The 23,486-nt window shown below is 44.4% G+C and overlaps 3 protein-coding genes across 10 annotated transcripts; 1 reads left to right on the plus strand and 2 right to left on the minus strand.

Annotated features, from left to right (window-relative positions):
* The first annotated feature begins 5,705 nt into the window (after positions 1-5,705).
* On the plus strand, positions 5,706-8,404 carry LOC133883203 (tubulin beta-1 chain). Its single transcript, XM_062322441.1, has 3 exons — positions 5,706-6,213; positions 6,501-6,770; positions 7,545-8,404. The coding sequence occupies exons 1-3, from the start codon at positions 5,820-5,822 to the stop codon at positions 8,216-8,218; spliced, it is 1,338 nt and encodes a 445-aa protein (XP_062178425.1). The 5' UTR covers positions 5,706-5,819; the 3' UTR covers positions 8,219-8,404.
* Positions 8,405-8,958: 554 nt separating this feature from the next.
* LOC133930370 (patellin-4-like) lies at positions 8,959-11,220 on the minus strand. The gene is made up of 4 exons (XM_062377004.1): positions 9,946-11,220; positions 9,730-9,854; positions 9,483-9,627; positions 8,959-9,389 (listed from the first exon to the last, which is right to left on the minus strand). The coding sequence occupies exons 1-4, from the start codon at positions 10,963-10,965 to the stop codon at positions 9,126-9,128; spliced, it is 1,554 nt and encodes a 517-aa protein (XP_062232988.1). The 5' UTR covers positions 10,966-11,220; the 3' UTR covers positions 8,959-9,125.
* Positions 11,221-13,571: 2,351 nt separating this feature from the next.
* On the minus strand, positions 13,572-22,345 carry LOC133883202 (twinkle homolog protein, chloroplastic/mitochondrial-like). Of its 8 annotated transcripts, XR_009902835.1 has the most exons (23): positions 21,965-22,338; positions 21,110-21,240; positions 20,774-20,829; positions 20,608-20,665; positions 20,388-20,531; positions 20,141-20,224; positions 19,987-20,067; positions 19,843-19,908; positions 19,604-19,717; positions 19,415-19,462; positions 19,231-19,316; positions 19,070-19,130; positions 17,661-17,843; positions 15,888-16,019; positions 15,737-15,798; positions 15,500-15,583; positions 15,200-15,331; positions 14,917-15,013; positions 14,686-14,820; positions 14,532-14,599; positions 14,238-14,390; positions 13,927-13,988; positions 13,572-13,830 (listed from the first exon to the last, which is right to left on the minus strand). XR_009902835.1 is itself a non-coding variant. In XM_062322438.1 (22 exons), exons 1-21 carry the CDS (start codon positions 22,218-22,220, stop codon positions 14,282-14,284), a joined length of 2,187 nt encoding a protein of 728 aa, XP_062178422.1. In that variant the 5' UTR covers positions 22,221-22,338; the 3' UTR covers positions 13,826-13,988; positions 14,238-14,281. The 8 variants fall into 8 exon arrangements, 2 of the variants coding, with proteins under 2 accessions (XP_062178422.1, XP_062178421.1); XM_062322438.1 differs by having other exon boundaries at positions 13,826-13,988; XM_062322437.1 differs by lacking the exons at positions 13,572-13,830; positions 13,927-13,988 and having other exon boundaries at positions 14,000-14,390.
* Positions 22,346-23,486: the final 1,141 nt, after the last annotated feature.

Here is a 23,486-nt window from a genome sequence, read left to right on the forward strand (position 1 = left end):
CTACATTTATGTTTTGTCAAATTCACACATACAGTGGGTATAAACAGTAGCAGCAAATTGTGGCCATAGTACGAACGCAGCTATGCCTGATCATTGCCACCTAGATTTTATCCTGGAAAGTTCGACCACGGCATATATCATAATAAGGTGGGAACAAAAGAACAATATTTGGAAATGAGGAAATGCAAAAGAAAGAGTAACGTTCGTGCTTCTCAGCTTCAGAATTCTTAGCACACTCTGCATCAGACAGTGCAAAACAAATAGCCACATATAGTCAAATTGTGAGGTAAATCATTATCTAGAGCAATATTATATGTGTAGATGGTGCTAAATGGCTATGGCATGTGACAAATTCAAGGAATTAAAGGGGAAAGAAATACTCTAACCTACAAGGTCAGCCAACCCAAAGTAGCAAGGCCACCTTGACCATAAAAATCTAGTGACTATGTCCATACATCATACAATATGTACCGGGAACATGCAACAATTAAGAAGAATAGCAATAAAAATATTGAAGCTACCTATAACCCTTGCATTTCTCACTAGTTGATTCTTGCATACGCTCCCACCTCTTCCCCACGCTTTGGCACCATCATCCACCAGCCGAGGCCTCTGACGTCTTCATGCAACAACGATGTGGAAGCGATAAAGTAGCATCAAGCAGATAGACCCACAAGAAACGAGGCCACCTTGTTTGGAACTGCACAGCTACTACCGCCCATCCAACCCACAACAGCTAGGGCACCTCCAACACAACTCTAGCGGATGTTTCCATTTGAGATGCAAAAGAAACATGCATCAATTGTAAAGGGGGAATGTTGCTTACAGAGAGGAAGCATGTGATCAAAGTATGATAAATGGTAGCAATCAAACATGGAAGCAAAGAAAAATTGTGTACATAACCCATGATAAAATATACTAAAATAGAAAAAAAGAAAGAAAGAAAAAAAAAAGGAACGAAGGAAGGAAGGATAAAGAAACGGCGAACGAACGAAAGAAATGAAAATGAGTGTTGCCATTGGATCCTGCTCAATATCCATGCTTGGTGTATTTTCAGTAACCTCATTAGCTGATAGAAGTGACACTTAACATCACCCGTGTGCAATATCGGTTTGTCTTTGCAGTAACAAATCCAAAACATGTGTGCCGTTTTGATAGACTAAGAATTATAGCAATCTACAAGACTCCAACTCAAGCTGCAGAAGAAACCAGACTGCTAGGTATCTAGCATACAAATTCCTTGAAGAAAGGTAATATTAATATGCGATGCAGGCATTTCTGATTCCCATGTGCATCCAAAATAAACTATTAAGAATTTCAGGAAACAATCATACTACCATTATGGAATGAGCTAAATCTAATGTGATAAAACTAAACTATATAACTACAAATTGATCACATCATACCATTGCCAACTAAAAGAAAGATTGAGACAATTATGTTCAACTTACGTATCCTACCACTGCGAATCTGGATCCCGCACTCCAATAAACAAATTCGAATTAACAACCTCTTGTGAATGGAAGCTCAAAAACTATGAGCACTAACCCCACATCCCTCACATATCTAATAAGTGAACCATCAAACCAACAATGGCAGCAAAAAAGAGAAGCAATAAATAGAAAGGAAGGATCAACCATCACCTTGACCAGAGCAACCAGGAGCGAAAGCACATGATACATACATCAAAAGATCCAGATTTACTCGAGCTCGGAGATTGCATATGCAGATCCTGGTCATCAATATCAACCAACAATTATAATACCATTGACATGGTAGCTACAGAATACTTGGTCCATAAAACTTTCCACTAGCATGAAGATACAGACAAGAAGCCAATTATGCACAAAATTATTATTATGATATAATAAAGAACAATGATTTCGCTCAACAATATGTTTTTTTGAGGAAAAAAAAGAAGATGATTGGCAATATAACATTTGTGGGCTAGAACAGGCCTATTTGTTGCACTATCTGCTAGTATTATCGTTGAAACCTTGAGGTCCTAGATTGTTTATCCTTCTAAATTGGTCCTGGAGTAACTAAGTAGTCTTGGCAGGCACCTAGTGCATGAAAATGATCAGGCAGGAGGCGCGATTGCGCAACTATCACCAAAGGAAAAAAATATCAAAGCGTACCTCAATCTCATCCTGAAGCTTCTCATCCCTTCCCATGCAGGGAGATGACACGGAGACAGAGCTGTAGTGAGGCGGTAGGCCTGTCAAGTTTCGATACGCCATGGCCCTTGCCGCTGCCCACCCCAGTGCGCTCACGACCACAGCCGAAGATGGTAGCTCCGCCGTGGAGGAGGAGGATTATATTTTAGCATCGGTGGGTAGGGTTTCGAAGGGAGAGGAATCTGGAGGAGACGACACTAGTGAAGAGATTGATTTGGGTGCGCAAGATCGATCTCGTGCGCAAACGATCTTGATTTGGTTGCAAGGAGGTCGATTTCGGTGGATAGCATTCCAATCGGGAAGTTGCCATGGATATTGATTATAGTGAGCTTCTGAGCAAGGAGGGAAGGAGAGCAATACCAGGCTTCGTTGTTGGAGAGGAACGTGTGGACGGGCACCAGCTGCCGGATTCAGAGAGGGATCCACTAGCTCTAGTAGCCAGCAGAGAACGTGTGGAGTGGTGGTGAGAGCGCGCAAAACGCCAGTGGCGGAGGCGATGGCGGTGCAGAGAGAACATAGAGCATAGAATAGAATGTCCCTTGCCGATGTGTGGTGTGAGGCGGTACAATGCAGGGCTCCGGGTAGGGTGTGCCATTGTCCCAGATGAGCTCGTCATTGATGGGGAGCTAGGATTGTGAACGATTAGGATCGAATCAGAGGTGACATAATACACAATGAGTGATCCTCGAGGAGGTTGCGTCGTTGCTGCGGTGAAGGGAGAGGGGAGGTGGGGAGCACGAGTGCGGGGGACAAGAAACCTGTGGCACCGGAGACGGCCATCACGTGCGGGGAAGGATGGAGAGGTTCCTCGAACTCTCATGAAACAAACAATGTAGCAATACATATCGGACGGTTCTAAAACGCCAGTGCTCAAATCGAACGGTTCAGAGCGTAGGTAATGATGTGGACTTCCTCGAGAATTGAGAGACCGCGTTTAGAGTAGTAAGATAAGATACAACCAATATGACTCACTCGACACTCACTAGCCCACCGTTGTTTGTGTGGGCTTGGTTGATTTGATACATGGGCCAAATCTAAGATTGGGTCTGAATGCCAAGTGATCCCCATGCCAGAAAATGGCCTCTGGATCTGATGCACAAGAACGTGTCCGCGACGGAAATGCAACCCACGACTCTGCTCAGAGTATTTATGAATCAACTGCTGTAGTATTTTGCAACGTTCAAACTAAGAGCTGTTTCAGTTTCAAGATCTATATATGATTTAAAGTTTATAGTATAAAATATTTAATTTAAATATTTTTTTAGTTTAAAATAAGAATAATATGGCTTAACCAAATATCATCAATCTTGCGCTAAAAAATTCTAAACTAAAAATAATTAACTTTAAAAAAATTTAAAGCTAGAGCTTTACTAAATATGTTTTAAATAACCTTTTATTGTTGATCAAAGAGGGCTAACACGCGCATGCGTTTTTTATTCCGTCACCCATCACACAAGCTAGTCTCCTGGCGCGTGCTGAAGAGTTCATCGGTCCCCCCCCCCCCCGTCTGCCGCTGGGGAGAGCGTGGATCGTCCAGTCGAACACGATCCACACGACGCCGGCGATGGAGCCGCCTCTCCCTCGGACGTCGCCGGGACCCGCGGAAACGTGACCTGACGGCAACGGATCGGGATCCTCTGCAGTTGCTACTGGCAATTGCAGAGAGGCTACTGCAGCTACAGTAGAGTGCATTTAGGTCTGCTCTGAGCCGGTGATTTCAGAGTGGATGCATCAGATTCGTATGCTACAGTGCCCTACAGTAGTGTGCTACAGTACAAAACGTCTGTATATAGAACCAGATTACTGTTACTACAGTAATGTATGATTAACTAATGCACAGCACTGTAGTTTCAGACTCATTTTACTGTATAAACAGTGATCCTCTGCATTAATGATGTATTAATGCAGAGAATCCGGGTCCGACGGCAACGGCGACGGGGGCACGGATCGCGGAGCTTGGGACGGCTGCAGCCCAGGCGTCTCCGTGTTCTTCGAGGACGCGGCCGGCGCGAGCCAGTGCCGAAGAAGGCCGCGCACAGAGCAAGCGCGGCGACAGGAACGACGCGGGCCATTTCGATCGATCGAGCTTGCCCTCGAGTCGACGCCGACGGCCGGCCGGGACGTGTAGTTGCAGACTTGCAGGATGGAACAGTGCATCGCGAATGGGCCGGTAGTTTATATTATGCGTGGGATTAGCAGGAATGCAACTGTGAAACTGTTCAGTCAATTGCCATCAAAGTGCCGATCGAAGCTGCCGAATTACTGAGGTGCGTTTCTTGTTTTGGTCCATCGACGACTAGACGTCGAACAAGCTCTTCAATGCCACAACGTACAAACATCGGTTAGTTTACAGACAGTAATGTCCTAACTTTATAATGCATTTGCTACGAATTGAATTCATCTATCAGACTAGCTATCTCATCTACCAGTACATTTGCCCACAGGTCCACAGCAGGCAACCAGCCACTGCTACAGCTCAAGTACACTCATGTCATGCATGTTGAAACACAAATACTAGAATTGATCAGCTATGGGGTACGCATTGCAGGTAGCTTAGCTTGAAATCCAATCCAAGTATATGCTACCTAACTTGCAAGTGCAAAATCTCGGTGAAGAAGCAGACAGCTCACCGGCTCTTGTGATACATGCATCAGATCCGGTGTTCGCTTTCACGGACGGGACACGTGGTGCGCTTTGGCCCAGCGGCTCATGCGGATTGCGATGCGAGCGGTGCGGTGCGGTGCGCTTTGCACCTTTCCAACAGTATGGTCGCTGGCGCATCACATCGGATCACTCGTCGGCGTTCGAAGTGTTCGTTTTGCTGGGGGAAATAAAGGGTGTATTGGGTTCACAGCATTAGAATGTTTAAGAGTGTGTTTAAATCTCTCTTAGTTTACTTGGTTAGTTAGATACGTATAATTTTAAAAAAAATATTTTACTTATATTTACTATTCTTGTTTGACTTAGCAGGTGTAAATATGTTTGATCTGTTGAGTTTCACTCCGTAGCCTAATCTGATAGATGTAGAACTCTTCATCCGTATATGTAGATATACTAATTTGTTAGTGTTTCAAAATTATTTTCAAACAAATAACTAATCATAATCTCAACTCTTATATCAACTCATACGATCATCCAATTAACAAAACATCATCGGAGAACAAAACACACCCTAAGTTTGCTAAATATTTTTATATAAACTGTCACACTTGTAGTGAATAAAAATCACCATCACACTTTAGAATACGTAATACAATCATATCATACTTTTTTTGAGTTTTTGACACGTGAAACCCCGGTAAAAAACAATAATCTTGCCACAAGTATAACTACATATCAAACAGCTATCTAAGCTAATCAAACATGTCTAATATTAGGCGTGGCAAAGCGTGATAACACATGGTTTAAAACCAAATAGCGCAAGTCAAATCGCGACCAGTTCGTGCTAACAGCAAAATAAAAGTAAAAGTTTCGTCAGGGACGTGTCCGTAAAAAGCACCACCGCGAAACGATTTCACACTTGCCCATCGCTCAGTCCCCTCCGCCAATAAAGGCTCTCACCTCTCTGCTGCTGCTCCCTCCTCGCTCACTCCCCCAACCCAAACCCCACCACCTCGCCGGAACCCTAGCCCCGCCGCCGCCATGAGGGAGATCCTCCACATCCAGGGTGGCCAGTGCGGCAACCAGATCGGGGCCAAGTTCTGGGAGGTGATCTGCGACGAGCACGGCATCGACCACACCGGCAAGTACGCGGGCGACTCCGACCTCCAGCTCGAGCGGATCAACGTCTACTACAACGAGGCCAGCGGGGGCCGCTTCGTCCCGCGCGCCGTCCTCATGGACCTCGAGCCCGGCACCATGGACTCGGTGCGCTCGGGGCCCTTCGGCCAGATCTTCCGCCCCGACAACTTTGTCTTCGGTCAGTCCGGCGCAGGGAACAACTGGGCCAAGGGCCACTACACCGAGGGCGCCGAGCTCATCGACTCCGTGCTTGACGTCGTCCGCAAGGAGGCCGAGAACTGCGACTGCCTCCAAGGTACGTGTCTGCGTGAATCCATACTGGATCTGATGGGTTTTTGCCTTACATGTTTGGTTTATGAAGCTGCGCAGCTTCTGGATCTAGGGTTTATGCGGCATTGCGCGTGTCCTGGGCTAGTAGATCTGAACATTTTCGCCTAGATCTAAGCGAATCATGAAATTTTCGAGGAATTGAGCGTTTATTTTTCTTGTCATTTTGTTGGGTGCTTGTAGTTCAAAGTGATTGTAGAGTTAGATGCCTAACAGCCTAAATGGTTGCTCATGTCTTCCTTCTTACTAGTGCAGGGTTCCAGGTCTGCCACTCGCTGGGAGGAGGTACTGGTTCAGGAATGGGCACTCTGCTCATCTCCAAGATCAGGGAGGAGTACCCGGACCGGATGATGTTGACATTCTCTGTCTTCCCGTCGCCGAAGGTTTCTGATACTGTCGTGGAGCCCTACAATGCTACTCTCTCCGTTCACCAGCTTGTTGAGAATGCGGATGAGTGCATGGTGCTTGACAATGAGGCTCTCTATGACATCTGCTTCCGTACATTGAAGCTCGCAACACCAACCTGTAAGTGCGGAATGATCTCCAGTTTCATTTAGTGCAAAATGTTCTAAAAGTTTGAATTGTGCATATCTGTTCTCCTATCAGCGTTTCAATCGATATTATCCTGTCTCCAGTTTAATTTAGTGCAGATTGATTTGTACACGTGTCCAGTGTCATCTCCATCTTTTTCATATGCATGTAGTCAGTGTTTTACTTAAGTTTGGCATTTTGATAATATAATGATCTATGTTACCTTTTTAGTGCCATAAATTCTGCTAATATAATGATCTATGAATTGCGTAGTACACTATCTGACTATCATACGCATTTCTGTGTCTGGATTGTAATATGAGCAGAGTAATTGTTGACCACACCGTGCAAGCATGCTTGTGTGCTATTTGCTGTCATAGTTTAACACATACGATTTTCTATTTGTTGCATAGATTTTCCAGTACATACTTTTACAACTCTACTTGTTATTTATGTGTAAACTTAAGCTAGTAAGTTGTCTACCTTGTAGTGTAATCAAAGTACACCATATAGGAGGGAGGCTGATGGTTTCACTTGGTGTTTGCCTGTGTTCTAGTTGATATTATAATCTTATATTCATGTTTTGATTGCCCTTTGTACTTATAAGCCTGAAGTTATATGCCACTGTCATACATAATGTGCACTGAATTTATATGCCACTATCATATAGTCGTTCATGTTTCAACATTTAGCATATTTGTTAAATCTACTTGTTCTATACAAGCATGCACTTTTTTCATGTTATTTAACCTTGTTTTTGTTTTTCAGTTGGTGATCTCAACCACCTTATCTCTGCAACCATGAGTGGTGTTACGTGCTGCCTTCGCTTCCCTGGTCAGCTGAATTCTGACCTCCGGAAGCTTGCAGTCAACCTGATCCCTTTCCCACGCCTTCACTTCTTCATGGTTGGATTTGCTCCACTGACCTCGCGGGGCTCCCAGCAGTACCGTGCTCTCACTGTGCCAGAGCTGACCCAACAGATGTGGGACTCCAAGAACATGATGTGTGCTGCTGACCCTCGTCACGGCCGCTACCTCACGGCGTCTGCCATGTTCCGTGGGAAGATGAGCACCAAGGAAGTGGACGAGCAGATGCTCAATGTGCAGAACAAGAACTCTTCATACTTTGTGGAATGGATCCCCAACAACGTGAAGTCGAGTGTGTGCGACATTCCACCCAATGGCCTGAAGATGGCGTCCACATTCATCGGCAACTCGACGTCCATCCAGGAGATGTTCCGCCGTGTCAGCGAGCAGTTCACAGCTATGTTCAGGAGGAAGGCTTTCTTGCATTGGTACACGGGTGAGGGCATGGACGAGATGGAGTTCACCGAAGCCGAGAGCAATATGAACGACCTGGTTGCCGAGTACCAGCAGTACCAGGACGCCACGGCTGAGGAGGAAGAAGATTATGAGGAGGAAGAAGAGGAGGTTGGTGTCTAAGCCACCTTCCCCAATATTTGTTACAGATATCCCTTGTATCACTGTTAGTCGTTACGTGGATTGGGTTGCTTGTGGTGCTGTTAGGTGCTAGAGGATGCTATTGCTTATGAACGCGATGTTGTAGTGACAAATTGCATTTTGTTTTGTGTTAATGGTTGTTCAAGTTATTACTTTGGGGTAGCTTAACTGCTTGGTGTTACACTCTTATGCAGTAGTACAAGTCATTAGTGTTATATATCGGATGGTGAATCGGCAGTTTGTGTTTACCGACGTGGTTGGCATGCAGCTGTTCTGAAAGCATGTGTTTTGGTGAAGTTTTGAATTGCCTTAGATTTAGCTTTGCCGCTAAGCAGGTCTGATATCACCAAATCTTCCGACGAAATCCAAGGCAATTCAAAACTTCTGCACAAACTGAATTGGCGCGGTGCTTTCGCTATTACCCGGCGACCCTGCCTGCTCCGCCGTGCCGGCCGCTAACGAGAAACCACACAGACTAGGTCAGACAGCGATTCGGTTATTAGATTTGATCTAAAATTTTAAAAAATAAATTAAAAACACTTTCATCTTATTAAAAATTAAGGTAAAAAATGAACTAAATAACAAAACAGAACTACTCATTAAATATCCACTAACATTCATACCCGAACCGAACCGGATGATCCGGCAGATCATACGGTTTGGTTCTTGCAGAACGAGAAGATCACACAGGTCAGAAGCGCTCGATTGCTCAGTGAAGTACATGAAACTCTTTTTTAAATTCTCAGGTAGTAAATTATTATCATGCCGCAGCAATCACCACACCAACAATGTTACTCTCTATTACACAAAAGAATGGAACGAATATTGAATCCTATATTCACCACAAATCTCAGCCGCCTCCAAATGATTCGCCTGTAAGTTTTGAGCCTTAGCACTTCTTGGCAGATGCGCTCTTGACCTTGTGCCTGAACAGCACCTTCTTCTTCCTGTACGACGTGTTGTCGACGGTGAGCACGACCTTGCCCGGCTCGCCGGCGCGGAACGAGTTGCGGACCGCCTCCTCGCCGGACCCCATCTTCTTGCCCTTCCTGATGATGATGGTGTAGGCGCCCTCTTCGGCCGGCACGAACTCCTCCTTGTAGTTCACCTCCCAGCCCAGCACTGTCAGGTCCCATGTCAGGGTGGCATCAGCCTGAACAAAATCAGGCACGTCAAACAACTCCGCAACCTTGAATTGTTTCAACAAGCTGCTACTAATCATGTGTTCTTTTGTTTGGCACTGTACCTCAGTGGCTTCGATCTCGATGGTCTCGGTGGAGCTTGCCTTGAGGATCAGTTCAGTGATTTCACCGTCATCGGCGGAGAATTCAGTGTCGATGTCGCGCTTCAGACCACCGTACTTCACCGGGATGGCCTCAATCGTAATGTACCTTTAAAAAGGCGTATGCTCCTTGTCAAAAATTGTCCAAAATTATGCACAAAGCCAATTGCTTTGTGCAAAATTGGCAACCGAGATATGTTCTACTGCTTACTTGAGGAGGGTCTCGGTGACCTTGGACGGGCGAGCAATGACGAACTTGCTCCTGGTCCTCTGCGTCATGAACGGGTAGAACAGAGTGCTGAACGCGTAGTACCAGAAAGGCACGTTGATCAAGATCTGCAGGTCAGATCATACAGAAAAAGGAGTTAAATCACACGCATGGGGCAAGCATTTTGAGAAGAAATTCTTATTGATGATCGCAGCTCACGTTTCTTGCGACGAGCTCGGGGTAGTTGTCCTGGAACAGGTCGAGCACCTGCTTCACGGCGACGCGGAGTTCCTTCTTGGCCGGTCCCGGTGAGTTCCTGAGGTCGGTCACCTGCAGCAGCGAAGCGGCGCCGCCGGGCTTGAAGTCCAGCTCGGCCACGTGTCGCTCCATGGCGCCCACCCGCCACCGGAGGAACCTCGCCTTGCCTTCCTCCGAGCCGAGCGCCTTCTTGTACACGGCGTCGTCGGCGAACACTCCGAGCGCGTTGTAGCACACCGGGTGGCCCTCGCGGTCCGCGCCGTCGAGGTAGCACGAGCCCTCGAGCTCTCCCGGGAGTTGTGCGCCGTCGTCGCCCTCGACCTCTCCGGCGAAGCCCTTCCACTCCTTGCGCCAGCGGAGGGTCCTGCGGAGCATCTCGAACGCGGCGCTGGCCTTGAAGTCGCGCGCGCGGAGGAACTTGAGGAGCACGACGTCGGTGGCCTCGTCGCCCTTGCTCGGGAGCAGGGGCACGCCCCACAGGGTAATGTCCTTGTCGACTACAGCCGCCGCCTGTTTCTCCTCTTCCGCCGTCTTCTCGCCCTCGCCGGCTTCTTCTTTCTTGGCCTCCTCCTTGCCTTCCTTCTCCTCGGCGTCGGCCTCCTTCTCGCCATCCTCCTCTTTCTTCTCCTCTGCGCCGGCCCCCTTCTTCCCTTCCTCCTCTTTCTTCTCCTCTGCGCCGGCCCCCTTCTTCCCTTCCTCCTCTTTCTCCTCCAGAGCTGCCTCGGCCTTCTTCTTCTTCTTCTTCTCCTCCCCCTTGCCGTCATCGAACAGCTTGCCCTCCACGATGGCCGCCTCGACCTTGTCGCGGAGCTCGACGAGCGCCTTCCGCTCGTTCTCCTTGAGATCAGCCAGGAAGTTGCTCTCCTCCCTGAACGACGCGTTCTCGGACACAGCAACCTCCGCCGCCTTCACACCCACCTCCCTCGCCGGCGCCGGCGGCACCGCCTCGGCGCCATTCCCAGACACAGCCTCCACGGCCATGGCTCTCACAGCAGCACCCGGCGAGAACTCGGCAGGCAGCAGGTGTACAGATTTCCCCACGAATCAATGGCTGCTACGGCGGCGGCGGTGAGACTAGTCAGGGAGGAGTGGGGAGCGGAGGAGAGGGAGGAAACGGCTATATAGTAAGGGCGCAACGGCTATGGCCGGGCGGCGACAGGTAGGCGGGTAGAGAGGGAGGGAGCCGTTGGGTCGGCCGTTGGGCTCGTGGGGTCCGTGACTGGCGGTGGGCGGAGTCCGGCGAGGGTCGCTTTGCTTTTGCGGCGCTCCGCCAGCCCGAACCCAACCAACGAACCAGGCAACGGCTAGCTTGTACCAGCACAGTTAGCTTTGTTTGTTGGAAAAATATTCGGTGCAAAACAATAGAGGACAATAGTCAGATTCTAATCTAACGGCTTAGATCATCCCAATCAATTCTTGTCAGGCCTTAGAATCCCATTTCAAAAGGATTTTCGTTTTCTTCCACACTTCAACGGTTTTTTTTTCACGGTTTCTATCACAAGATATTCTTAAGTTTATTCTCTTCATGACGAATTTGTTTCTACTTTCACGAATTCCTTCGAAGTGAAGTTGTTAGAGATAAAAGAAAATAAAGAGAATAAGAATAAGAAGAAAAATCAAGATAAAAATAAAATAAAAGAAATATAATTAATGATGGTCTTACATCCAAGGTGAACAGGATTCTCTCTAATCACTTTTGCTCAGAACTCTCATACGGTGGTAAAACTTGGACAACTATATCTAAGTAGGATGATTGGATGGACATTAACTTTTAAGTCAGGATTTTACGGTAAAAGTTTGATGCTTACACCTTTATAACAGATAGTCTATTTAAACCCAATATTTTCCGTTGTTTGTTTACTAGTGCTACAACAAGGCTACAATGCTAAAAGAGTGCTGAGATGGAAATGGCCTGTGCTGTGCCTATGCTAGGCTGTTCTCCCTCCCATTTTGTGGGGCCCGATTGTCAATCTGACAGGTTGGTGTTTCACTGGACAGCTATGCAGTTCTAGACCAGGTCATATGTTCATAACTTCATAGTACTGGAGCCTGAAAAAACTTCATAAAACTGTATCATTAGGGATTACTCCCTCTGTTTTCATTTAATTTGCCATTTTGACCATGACATAAACCCGAAGACCGTCATCTTTTTGAGTGGAATGATAAATATACCCTTGAGTAATTAGGGCCACGTAAGCACATTGATGATAAAATAATGTCTCGCGCGCATATTGGAAATTTCTAATACGGGAGTCTGCCGTTCCTTTTTTTATGGTAAGCCTATGTTAGTATGATAGACCAAACCAGGTGTAAAATTGCAAATAAAATCTTGAGATACGTGTAGTGTAAGTATTTGTAAAAAATAAAATGATCAAAGTTGACAAGTATTTTGTATACGGAAGGAGTAGTGTGCAATTAGGCAGCATTCACAAGCTGGCCAAGGAGGTGGGAAAAAAATATTTTCCGTCGGCGCAGTTTACCCTCCCGATGTGCCGACTCACATCACCGCTGCTGTACAGCACATGCCCCTACTCTCTTTTGCCTTCTCCTTCTCTTCCTTCCCTATCTCCTTTCTTTCCCCTATAACACATATACTCTGCAGTAACTGCAGATGTATTAATAATCACTGGCACATGATTACTGCAAGAGGATCCCGACAGTTCCTAACGATCTGATCCGATGATGCTTAAGCGTAAGACTAAGGCAAGAACCACCGTTGCAATTAATCTTAGCCACTGTGTTCTCAACGGCTAATTATACTCTAATTATATTCCTCCATCTCCACTTCCGGCTCGGCCTGCGCTAGCTTCGTCTGATGCTTTGAGATTAAGTATCCGCACACGTGGCTTCAATCGAGGTCGATGCTGCATAGGAGTAATTTGCAGCACGCCACTAGAGAATTGATGCCCAAGGAGGTGGTCTGGTTTGGCAAAGAACAAGTGCACATTGGCGGCCACACAGCGGCAACAGATGTAGTGTTACAAGTACAACTGTACAACAAAGCAATTGACCAGGTGGTGCCTATATGCCATGCCATTGCCAGTCCCAGCCTCCATGCTTTTAGCTCAACACCCAGCTGGTTGCCTACCAGAGACAGCAACGCCAAAATGACAAGGTGTATATAAATGAGCAGGATCCACAATTATAAACAACGCAAAGGGAGGGGGAAAAAAAAGGACAACTCGGTGATTTCAGGATTTGGAAGCATTCACTCGTCGTTCCAACTCCACAGTGGGGCCAAGTTCTGAACATATTGACCGGAGATTTGCTAATTTAAAATGCTCGGCACATAATTGATGGTTTGCATGTGTCCGCTGGAAGAAAAAGCACCAGATTCCGCAGCCCTGGTACCTTAAAATTAGTCAGCATCGGTACAGAAGCTGGCATAGATACATGTGACTGGAATTAAATTTTTAAAACTTTAACCGTCAATAACTTCTAAAATATTTAGTTTGAAAATATAAAAATCATACATGTAAATTTATCTTGAAAAATATTTTCATAATATTATATTTTTATTAGATATTATAACTATATTCTAATAGAAAACAGTGGTTAAAGCTGCACGAAGATCGTGAAAAGTCAAAAAAAAAATCATATATTTTTAACCGGAGGGAGTACAAATTTTGGAAGGTGTTGCTTCAAATCCTGTCACCGAATAAATTATAACCTAACCACTCAGTATTTCCCTACTGATAGAACCACCCACCAAAATGTTCATAGCACAAGCAGAACCTGGTGTAGCAATTAATTGCAAGAAGCTTACTATACACCACCCCAGCAATGTGCTGTAGTCATCCGAGTGAGGTTATCCTTCAACCTCATTGGCACCAGGAGTCAGTGGACACAGAAGGTTGTTGATCCAATGCATGAGTACAATGTTGCAGAAGAATTAGAGATCAGTATGCCTAATTTATGAAGCCAGCCAATGGTCTCGATCATACAGCGAGCTGCAACGGGCCATCCCCGGTAACAACCATGCCGTCTAACTAGTGTCGATTGATCTGGGAGTGAGTAGAGCAAATCAGCAAGAAAATTGATAAGGAGTGTGGATAAAGCCACCTAATATTCTATCAGTTGGAAACAATATGGATGAAAGAACCTGTGTTTCTACTCTGCTATGTTCACAGGCTTAATTTCAATTTGGATGTTTTGGAATTCTAATTACAAGGTTGAGGTTCGCAGAAACATTAGAGCAGGAGGTTGAGGAAAGTCTTAGAGGCCAGGCAGTTAATCTTCAGCAGAAGTCAGACCTAAAAAGGAAGTTTAAGCTTCAATAGAATGCAGAAATGCCATGTCATGTGCTGCGTGATCCTTCAAAGTTCCTCCGTGAGTGTTTTTTCGTTTGTGCAGCGGTTACCGCTGCTACAGTGACTTCATCAGCGTCCTTGAATTCGCCAGTAACCCTGTGGAAGAAAATGACCAGCTTGGTGATTTTACTCACAGTTTGAAGACTTAAATAACTTGATGTTTAAAGATAACAAGATTTGAGCTTGGTTTTAGAAAAGCTAAAGACAGAAAGAATGCTCTTTGAAAATAGAGCATACCGGTCATATGACAAGAAAGCATCTCCTATTTGCCCAACCACTTTGTTCCGCACCTTCCTCACACAAACCTACGATAATCCCCACATAATAGAATAGAAGAGTCAGATGCAGCATTAAGTTTTCGGCATAAGATAAAAATCAGAGCAAAAATAACCTGCACAACATCAATAGGGCCAGCATTTGAATCCCTGTTTCGGTGGATGACAATTCCATTATCACATTTGTTTATAAAATGTGCACTCCCACTTATGTCATACATATTAGGCGGGCCACCATTCCAGTTATGAAGCTAGCAGAAGATCAAATCCAAATAAGACCTCATTGTATGTTTCAGGCTTTCAGCTATGTTGCAAATATTGGTATGTGATTATTACAATTTGATTACCTGTCTAGGATGCGCAACAAACCATACATGGCATGAATGGTGCTGAGCAAAGCGCTTAATCTTGGTAAGAATCTGGCTGACATATTCTGTCTCAGTTCTGTTCATGACACAATATGAAGTGACTTACAAAAAAAACGAAACAGGCACCTAGATACTAACGAAGCAATAGTTGACAGGTTGAATCTTCAAGAAAAGCTTCTTATCTTTGAGAATGCATGTGAGTAACCATATCAGTGAATTTTTAAATGATCGTCACACTTAATAGAGGTAAGGTAATGCTTACTGGTTTGAGGGGCGCTGATGGTCAAGTTCATTGTAAGGATCAATCACAAGACCGCGCACTCCATATCTTAAAACTGCAGCTTTAGCAAGGTCAAGAACCCAATTAATGGATGGAAGGCTATCATCTTCACACCTGATTAACAAGTAGCCTCAATGTCAGTTAAAGCATCAAGTCCGAAGACGCAGATCAACTTTCAACAGAGGCATATTACGCGATAGTACTTAGTAGATACCTATTGCTCTCCAGTAAAATAAACAGAAGCTCGAGAAATAGACATATGCTATCAAATTTGGTATATACCGAATCAAATGGAATGTCTCGTTCAACCATTGTTTGCCTTCTTGAAATTCATCAGGAGTCATTCGTTCCACAGACCCACCATACCTGCACTAACAAAAACAAAGATTGCTTAACCAACTAAACACAATAGCGGAGCCTTTGAAACAATGAGAATACCAGCGATCCTCAAAAAGATAACTTGGGTCACATATGAGACCAAACTCAAACTGGGACACACTTGCGTCCTTAACTCCTTACCTAGCATCAAAGAATGGTTTCTTAATGCGCTTCTCTAAGAGCTTCCTAGCATGCTCCCTGACCTAAACACCAAAAGCACCAGTATTTGAAAGTGTAGAGTGAGATTAACAGCTGACTGGTATCAATAACTAAATAGCTAACAATGGCTTGCCTTGTTTTCCATGGAGCATAGAACAAATTTCCACCCACATTGGCTGTTTATATTGCACATTAAAGCATCAATCCACTCACTTTTACCAGAATTTGGTACTCCTGTTACTACAGTCAACTCTCCAGGAACAACCTGCAAAAGTGAAAACAAATAGAACCGTGTGATATATTTCTGATGATGTATAAAGACTGCAACTACAAATCCCACACGTGCCATGGCAGTTCAAGTCATCTTTCCAGTGCTTGCTAGCCATGTTAGTTACATTGTTTTTGGCCAAAAAAAAAATGCATGCCTAAATGGCACATGCAGACTCATGGGAAAGGATGCAAGTAGTGGCGGAGCTTGAATGAGATTCAAGAGGGGGGGGGGGGGGGGGATCTCAGCACATGCTTAAATATAGTGGGCTACACTAGTATTTACTTAACTTTAATTAGCAAAAATAAGCATTTCTTTGACAAATTTTCAAGAAAGTACTGTTCAGATGGGAATATGGGATCCCTAGGAAATGTTTAGATGTGACATCGTTAAGAATGTCTACAGTACATTTAGAATGGAAGTGTCAAGTGTAAATGAAGCAAACTGATTGCTAAATTCAATTCAGTCAGGAAATGATCTTCTGTAGTCAAATAGACCATAAGGAATGACAACATGCAAACTCTTTAAAACAAGGAAAAAGTCAATTTTACTCCCCCAACAATCATATTTTTGTCCGACATTCCCCGTAGACAAAATCTTGACTCGATTTACTACCTCCAAACTATTCAATATATTTTAACCCCTAGCCGGTTTTAAAGGCTGTTTTGCTGACATGGCCTAATACATGGCAGTGAGTCAGCAAAATTCTTTTTATAATTTTTTTATGCACAAACCTTCTTCCTCCTCTCTCTGCGCCTCGCCGTTAGCTGCCCCAATCGGCAGCGGCCATGGCCATGCCCCAACGGAGGTAGCCATGGCCATTCACATGGGCATGGCTCCCTCCTCCCTCACTGGCCGCCCTGCGCTGGTGTGAGGCCGCCGCCGCCTTCAGGAGCCCACAGCCCCCTCTCCCTCCCCTTTCTCGCTGGCTGTAGAATGGAGCGCCTACCACTCGTACTCAATGGGTCATATGAGGTCACCTACTCGGGGGTCATGACGTACATCATCGGAAGATGCCGTCCCTGATTTGGATCTAAACCACCACTGCCTCGGTCGTCCGTAAGCTGATTCCGACGCTGCCTCCGTTTCTTTAGAGCCAGTGAGGGTGTGCTGCATTTTGGCATCAGAATGGGGCCAGTGAGGGTGGAGGTGCTCAGCCCCGTGCTCCATGGAGGAGAGTACTCTGCATGGCGCGCGGAGGAGGCTACGACTAACCAAGTGTGTGAATCTGGTAGAGGGGGTGGAGAGCAGCCGTTTTGAGCCTCCTGCAAAGGAGGAGATGCCTAGCTGTGCTGGATTTGGCAGGCAGCGCCTTGTACAGGAGAGAAACAGGGATGTTTGGAGCAGGAAGATGACGATGTGGAGGTGTTGGGCGTAGAGAAGAAAGTGTTTTTTCTATTATTTTTAGTATTATGGTGGGCCCCACTTTTGGGTGCTATACAGTATGACGTGGACTGCACATGTGGCCTGCATAGGTGCCAAAACCGCTTCTGTTTAGGAAAAAAAATGTACACATCATCAAAACCACTATGTAAAAACAGGTCAGGGTGTAAACTATCCGATATTGAATTGAAATTTCAGATCCAACCTTCAACAATAAAGAAGAGGAAAGGAATAATAAATGCAATTAAAGGTTACCTTGTAAATGTCATCCATAGATTTCCAACCAGTACAAATACCAAGCTCATCCCCACGGATCCCAAGATAATAATTATCGATCTCTGGGAAGAAATCTCTGAAGGAGAAAAGGCCTCTTATGGGATACAGCTCTGCATCTTCTACAACTTTTTTCAATGCTTGTGGACCTAAAAACATCAGTACCTGTAGTCAAAAAGAAAATGTTACAAGGGCTAATTTCAGAAATGGAGAAAGCATCATAATTCACAACCCAAGTTCCACATGAAGTAAATCTTATTTCATCGAAAAAACATAGCCAACAATGATCTCATGACATAGAAGAGGAGCTAGTGAATAGTGATGGTAGTAGTAACTGAACTCATGCTTGTTTAGTACAGCTTAAAAAAAAACTCAACCACAGGGAGAGAGATGCCCTCTTGGCTTTGTTCTACAGGTAGGGGAGTACCGAACCCTCGCTGACTAGGAAACTCACTGAAATCAGTTCTCACAACGATACCCATGCGACCTACGAACACCTGGGTTCGAGCCCAGATGGGCGGGCCCCTCAACTGGAGGCTCTACATTTTGAATAAGTTAGCATGCTTGTTTAATATAGATTAATATATCTATATTTTGAATATTTTTTGTGTGCTTTGAATCTACATTCTAAACAACTCATTCTTGTACTTCATTTTGCACTCAGCTTTAGTATAAAATAATGAATATAACCTGCATCTGCGTCTAGACTATTTGGAAGGGTTTGAGATTCCACTATGCACCATAATACCATAATCCATGGTGAGGACTAACTGAGAAGGTTTCGAGCCTCTCAATAGTTATTAATACAAGATGGGTATAGGCTTATCTAGAAAGAAAGCCACATTAAAAGGCCATTTTCTCAACCTTAAACGCCTCCTAACAGGTCCTGGTCGTGCTTTAATTTTAAATATATTATGTGTACAAAATGCAAAGTGGCATCTATAGAGAACAAGGGTTTTGAGTTTTGACTACAGATTTATCAAGCACATAAAAAATAGTACTGTAGTTACAAATTAATATGAATAGATCGGTAAACAATTGATGACTCATTATCCATGAATTCAGTTTTTTGTTACTTATCTTCAATATGCAGCATGCTGTATGCACATATCAATAGCTTTGATTCATAGGCTGAACTAGCTAAAAGGGAAAAAAAGTATGACTACATTCGTGGGTAGTCAGCTTTGATCCATTAGATTTCTACACTTGAATAGTAAGAAATCGCTTATGTCAGTATTTCAATACGAGACAACCATTAAGAATAATAGATCGATAACAAGGAACAATACATTTATCGTGTTATTATGTTTCTGAAAGGACTAAAATATTCACAGCTAGGTGATAAGAATTTCAACTACATATCAAATGAGCCCATGCATGCCATAACAAACCTCATTCGCATCTTTGCAAATATCTGTTTTGTTCCTCTTTGGCCAGTTGACTCTCCAACATCTGTTTGCATCAAATTAAATATGAAAATGAAACAAACAAGAGGTGGCGTAATCATGGCTACATAATTTTCACAAATGCTGATGCTTTCTGATGCACAAACCTTTCTTTACCAAGTCGACGAGCTAGTTCCTCAGCAAGAGCCTGCCCTGGAGGGTCAGCGTCTGTTGCGAGTATTATCCTAGATGCCTATAACCATGTGGCAGAATAAAGTCAGTAAAGTGATATCTGAGCATCCCAGAACTGGAGTGATAAATAACTGCATTCCAAAATAAGAAAATGCCCACCGAGTCAAGGTAGTCTTTGCAGTTCCACAGATATAGGTACTTCTTATCCTAGCTTTACAGGGAACGTAAGCAGATGTTAGGCCACATATTAACAAAGATTGCAACTAGTGGAGGACTAAACTAGTAATTGTAAGCAGAGAGGGAGGGAGGGAGAGAACTTTTTGGTGAATATTAAGAAATCATTTAAACCTGATTTTTATTTGGGAGTTTGTCTGATACTTGTGGTGGTGCACCATCTGGCACACTGACACAATTACGATAGCCAGCCTCTTCCATCGAAAGTTTATCAATTTCACCCTCGACCTGTCATGCCAAAAAAAACCAACACAAGCTATCAAAATTGCAAACTTGGAATCAACCGGATTAGCATAAATTTTCTGGGGAAAATGTCAATATAAAATAAAACAAATTGGAGATCTTGAACATACAATGATAACATCATGTGCACGCTTTATATCGTCCAGACCATATAAAATTCTCTCTGTCTTCGCCTCCTGATACAGAAGAAAATTGAGTTTTTATAATAATATAACAACAGCTCAAACATCCCAAAAAGGAAGAGGACCACAAACCTGTGAAAATCTCTTCGAGACCTCCCTGTATTTGCAGCCAACAAGGATTCCATCACGTCTATACGTGAAAGCGATAACTATCTGCGAACGAGACACCATACTTACAATCCTATCAAAACATGTTGTTGTGAATTGCCTCAACAGTACAGCATACCTTACTGTTCCAGTTACGTTGCATTACTTTATTCCTTCGAAGTGTTGCTGCCGATATCATTCTTTCAGAAAAGTACGTTATGAGCTGCAAAAGAAATCAGTTCGCAGAATACCCATGTGAAAAGTTTTTATCAACATACAAGAAAAAGTAAAGTAAACAAAAGCTAATAACTGGAATTCGGTATTATTTTCAAGATCTACAAAATACCAGTTCTGCTGGTCATATATAAGTAACAATTATTAATTACCTCATCACAAAGTGGCTCAAGATTGAGGTCCTCTTCACTGAGTTTTCTGTAAACCATATTTGCTGCATTATTAGCTTCAACCTCCTGGTCAGTTTCACTTCCTATGTCACTGTTTGCTTGGGATACCTTGGAAACTCCATCAGGCTGCAGAGAGAGAACAATAGTGGCATCAAGATGGTTTATTACTTCCGATTTTCTTTCATTTGTTTGGTATACTCGCCTGGACAAAACCTCTCCAACCACAGGTTGATCTAAAACAATTCCATGTTGCGTTCATACTGAAGAAACAACATAGAATGCACATCAGATGACAGACAGACCCTGAAGTATATACCTGAAGAAACAACTCTGACCAAGAAGTTCAAATGTGATACATGATAACTCACCCGTCCATTCGGATGTAGACACTAAGGCTCATTTCCTCAGTAGATCCACCGTTGCACTAGAGAACAGAACGAAAGTTATAATTCACCATTTGTTTCTAGATAGCTCAAGATCTAAAATACAATGGATCAGCAAAAAACCATCTATATATTAATGCAGCTTGAAACTAGTTGATTTCAATAGGTGATTTAGAATTGCATCACTCTTGGAGAATAATTTATTATCATCCTTCATGTCTTAAGTCGGAAAAGATTGCAGTTATAAGGTTAAACAATCCATGAAAAGAAAGGAAAATGGAAGCAGCACAACTAAGTTGTAAAGAACCGCACACATCATACCTTCGGGCACATCATGCGTTGAAAATTTCCAAGCCTCCACTGCTTGGGATGAATACCTTCTTTCTTCAATTTCTGAACTAGCTGCCCAAGTCTCTCCTCACAAGCCGCTGTGTAGCTGTTCCCCGAATGAACTGTTTTGACAAAATGGAACCAAATCAATAAAAAAAGGGCATTTGCAAATACCTCCCTGTTTTTTTTTTTTGCAAGGATGTCACTCGAATGACAGTTTTAATGGCATTTTTGCAATTTTCTAGTGGCAAGCTTGCAATAACACCGGGAGTGGTGGTTTCTTTGCAATTGTCCCAAAAAAACGATGCTTCTACAGTCCAGTTGCTATAACCAGCATGCAAAATACTAAATTGTAAAAAAAAACTAGCAGCCTAAGTAGATGATGAGAACACCAAAACTGCAGGAACAGTGTAATTCCGAGGCATAGCCACTAATGCCTAACACCAGTTAACTTATGCGCCTAACACCCAACATCCTTTAACTTCAAGTGCTGTAAACCATTTTAAAAAGCAATGCAATGAGTTGGTCTGCTACAACTCCAATCACGACTAAGGAAGCTAAGGAACAGTAGGAAGGATGCGATTACAAGCGAGGAATTGTCATTAGAAACAGTATTTTTCGAGCCTGAGCTCGCGAAGGGCATACGAGCACAACGCTCGAGAGCTATCTAAAGCCGGAAAAAAAAATACAGCAACGGGTAACGAACTTAATATGAAACAAGCAAATGAGCAGAGTTTCCCCGGTACTGAGCTCCCAATCCAAAGTAGCAGCACGCCGACTCCCAACGAGTACAAAATCAACCCCAATACAGCGCGAGGAGTGCTTCAGAGCCGGACTGCGCACTACCGTTCCTGGAGCGCACGGCGACGGGGCCGGCGGGCCGCGCATCCGGGGCGCTCCTCACGCAGCAGACCACCTCGGGCCGCCTGGGGAGGCGGCTCCCGGAGAAGGAGTGGAGCAGCCGGATGCGGTGCCCCCCTGCAGCGGCGGCGACGGGGAGGCGGCGCCGGGCGGCGAGGAGGAGGACGGAGTCCCCGCCGCCGGCGGCGGCGGCGGAGGCGGCCATGAGGAGTAGCGAGTGGAGGGACGGCCGCGGGGGCATCACGAGGTGGCGGGGCGGGTAGGGTTTCAGAAGCCCTGAGGGCGGGGGCGAATGGAGCGGAGCGGAGCGAAGCAAGGCAGGGGAGAGGGGTCTTGGGGAAGAAGAAAGAGAGGATCTTTGGATTGGGTTGGAGGGGTTAGGGTTTTGGACATCGACCGCCGCGCGTTCTCGGGGGTGTGCCGTGCGCCTTACAAGTGGGTCCCATAGTCGGAGATAGTAGGAATCGAGGCTTCCTCATAAATCCAACGGTCAGGAGTTTTAGGAGTTTTCGAATGATGCAATTCAATCGGAATTAAGCAGGTATACCCGGGGGAAAAAAAAGGAAAACACGGCTTCTCCCTGCAGCAGTCGTTATGGGTAATTTTTTTGAATATATGCAGTTAAGATTTCAAACTTTTTGCGATCAATAATGCTGAAGTCAAATAAATAAAAACAATTCGTGTTGAAATAAACATTGGTGGTCGAATTAGGTTCTTGGGGGCAAGTGTCCATGCAGATGTTGTGATTCACCCGGGTCCAGATCACATGAAAACTGGTGCTGGCTTAGCCTAGTATAGCGTATTTTCCTACTTTCAGAAATCTCAATAAAACAGCGCTAACAGTGCAGGGAATGACTTGTAAGTAGCAATGGAAAATTTGGATTTTTTTTAATCATTAGGTCAACCTAAAAGTCATTTAATTGAATAAAGATTCACTTCTATCTAATTAACTTAAAAAATAAATTAAATAGCAACCAGAACTACTCATTGGGTACCCACCACCCACATGTATCCCCTACTTATAAGATTATTTCTGAAAATTTATACAGATATACTGAAGTGCTAGTGGGCAAGGCAAACATAATCTTTTTATGAAATCTAAGACATTATATTAAAGCAGGCACAGTGATACAAGAGCACCGTCTGTGAGGGTGTAGAGTACAACACTTAGACAGATATAACATATGTGCACAACATGTGTACATACACACTAGACACCCATCATGTCAGAGGAGTAGGTCAATGACTTGTAGATGGCTTCACTGTTCAGCTGAACGCCAACAAGGTTGGACATCGTCGATGACGCTCGGATGGAAGTAGGGCTAGCAATTTGACTCGTCACAATTTTGCCTAGGGTTCTAGTAGGTCGGGTACTCGAATCTGGTCAGGTTGGGTTCATGTTTTGAATTTCACCCATGAGTACTCACGGGTCGCCCGATAGATACATCCCAACCTAACATTGCACCCCAACAACCCAACAAAAAATAAAATTTTATCACTCATTCAC

This window comes from Phragmites australis, chromosome 10 (genome assembly GCF_958298935.1).
Source record: "Phragmites australis chromosome 10, lpPhrAust1.1, whole genome shotgun sequence".
Taxonomy (NCBI): Eukaryota; Viridiplantae; Streptophyta; class Magnoliopsida; order Poales; family Poaceae; genus Phragmites; species Phragmites australis.

What these genes read in the sequence shown, in the direction of transcription:
- LOC133930370 (XM_062377004.1), bottom strand. Translation starts at nt 10,965, where the DNA reads ATGGCCGTGGAGGCTGTGTCTGGGAATGGCGCCGAGGCGGTGCCGCCG. An exon ending in GTCACCGAGACCCTCCTCAA is followed by an intron (nt 9,628 to 9,729) that starts GTAAGCAGTAGA and finishes GCCTTTTTAAAG; the next exon opens with GTACATTACGATTGAGGCCA. An exon ending in TCGAGATCGAAGCCACTGAG is followed by an intron (nt 9,390 to 9,482) that starts GTACAGTGCCAA and finishes GATTTTGTTCAG; the next exon opens with GCTGATGCCACCCTGACATG.
- LOC133883203 (XM_062322441.1), top strand. Translation starts at nt 5,820, where the DNA reads ATGAGGGAGATCCTCCACATCCAGGGTGGCCAGTGCGGCAACCAGATC. An exon ending in GAACTGCGACTGCCTCCAAG is followed by an intron (nt 6,214 to 6,500) that starts GTACGTGTCTGC and finishes TTACTAGTGCAG; the next exon opens with GGTTCCAGGTCTGCCACTCG. An exon ending in GAAGCTCGCAACACCAACCT is followed by an intron (nt 6,771 to 7,544) that starts GTAAGTGCGGAA and finishes TTTGTTTTTCAG; the next exon opens with TTGGTGATCTCAACCACCTT.
- LOC133883202 (XM_062322438.1), bottom strand. Translation starts at nt 22,220, where the DNA reads ATGCCCCCGCGGCCGTCCCTCCACTCGCTACTCCTCATGGCCGCCTCC. An exon ending in AACTCCCAAATAAAAATCAG is followed by an intron (nt 19,463 to 19,603) that starts GTTTAAATGATT and finishes CTGTAAAGCTAG; the next exon opens with GATAAGAAGTACCTATATCT. An exon ending in GCTTTCTTGTCATATGACCG is followed by an intron (nt 14,391 to 14,531) that starts GTATGCTCTATT and finishes TTTCTTCCACAG; the next exon opens with GGTTACTGGCGAATTCAAGG.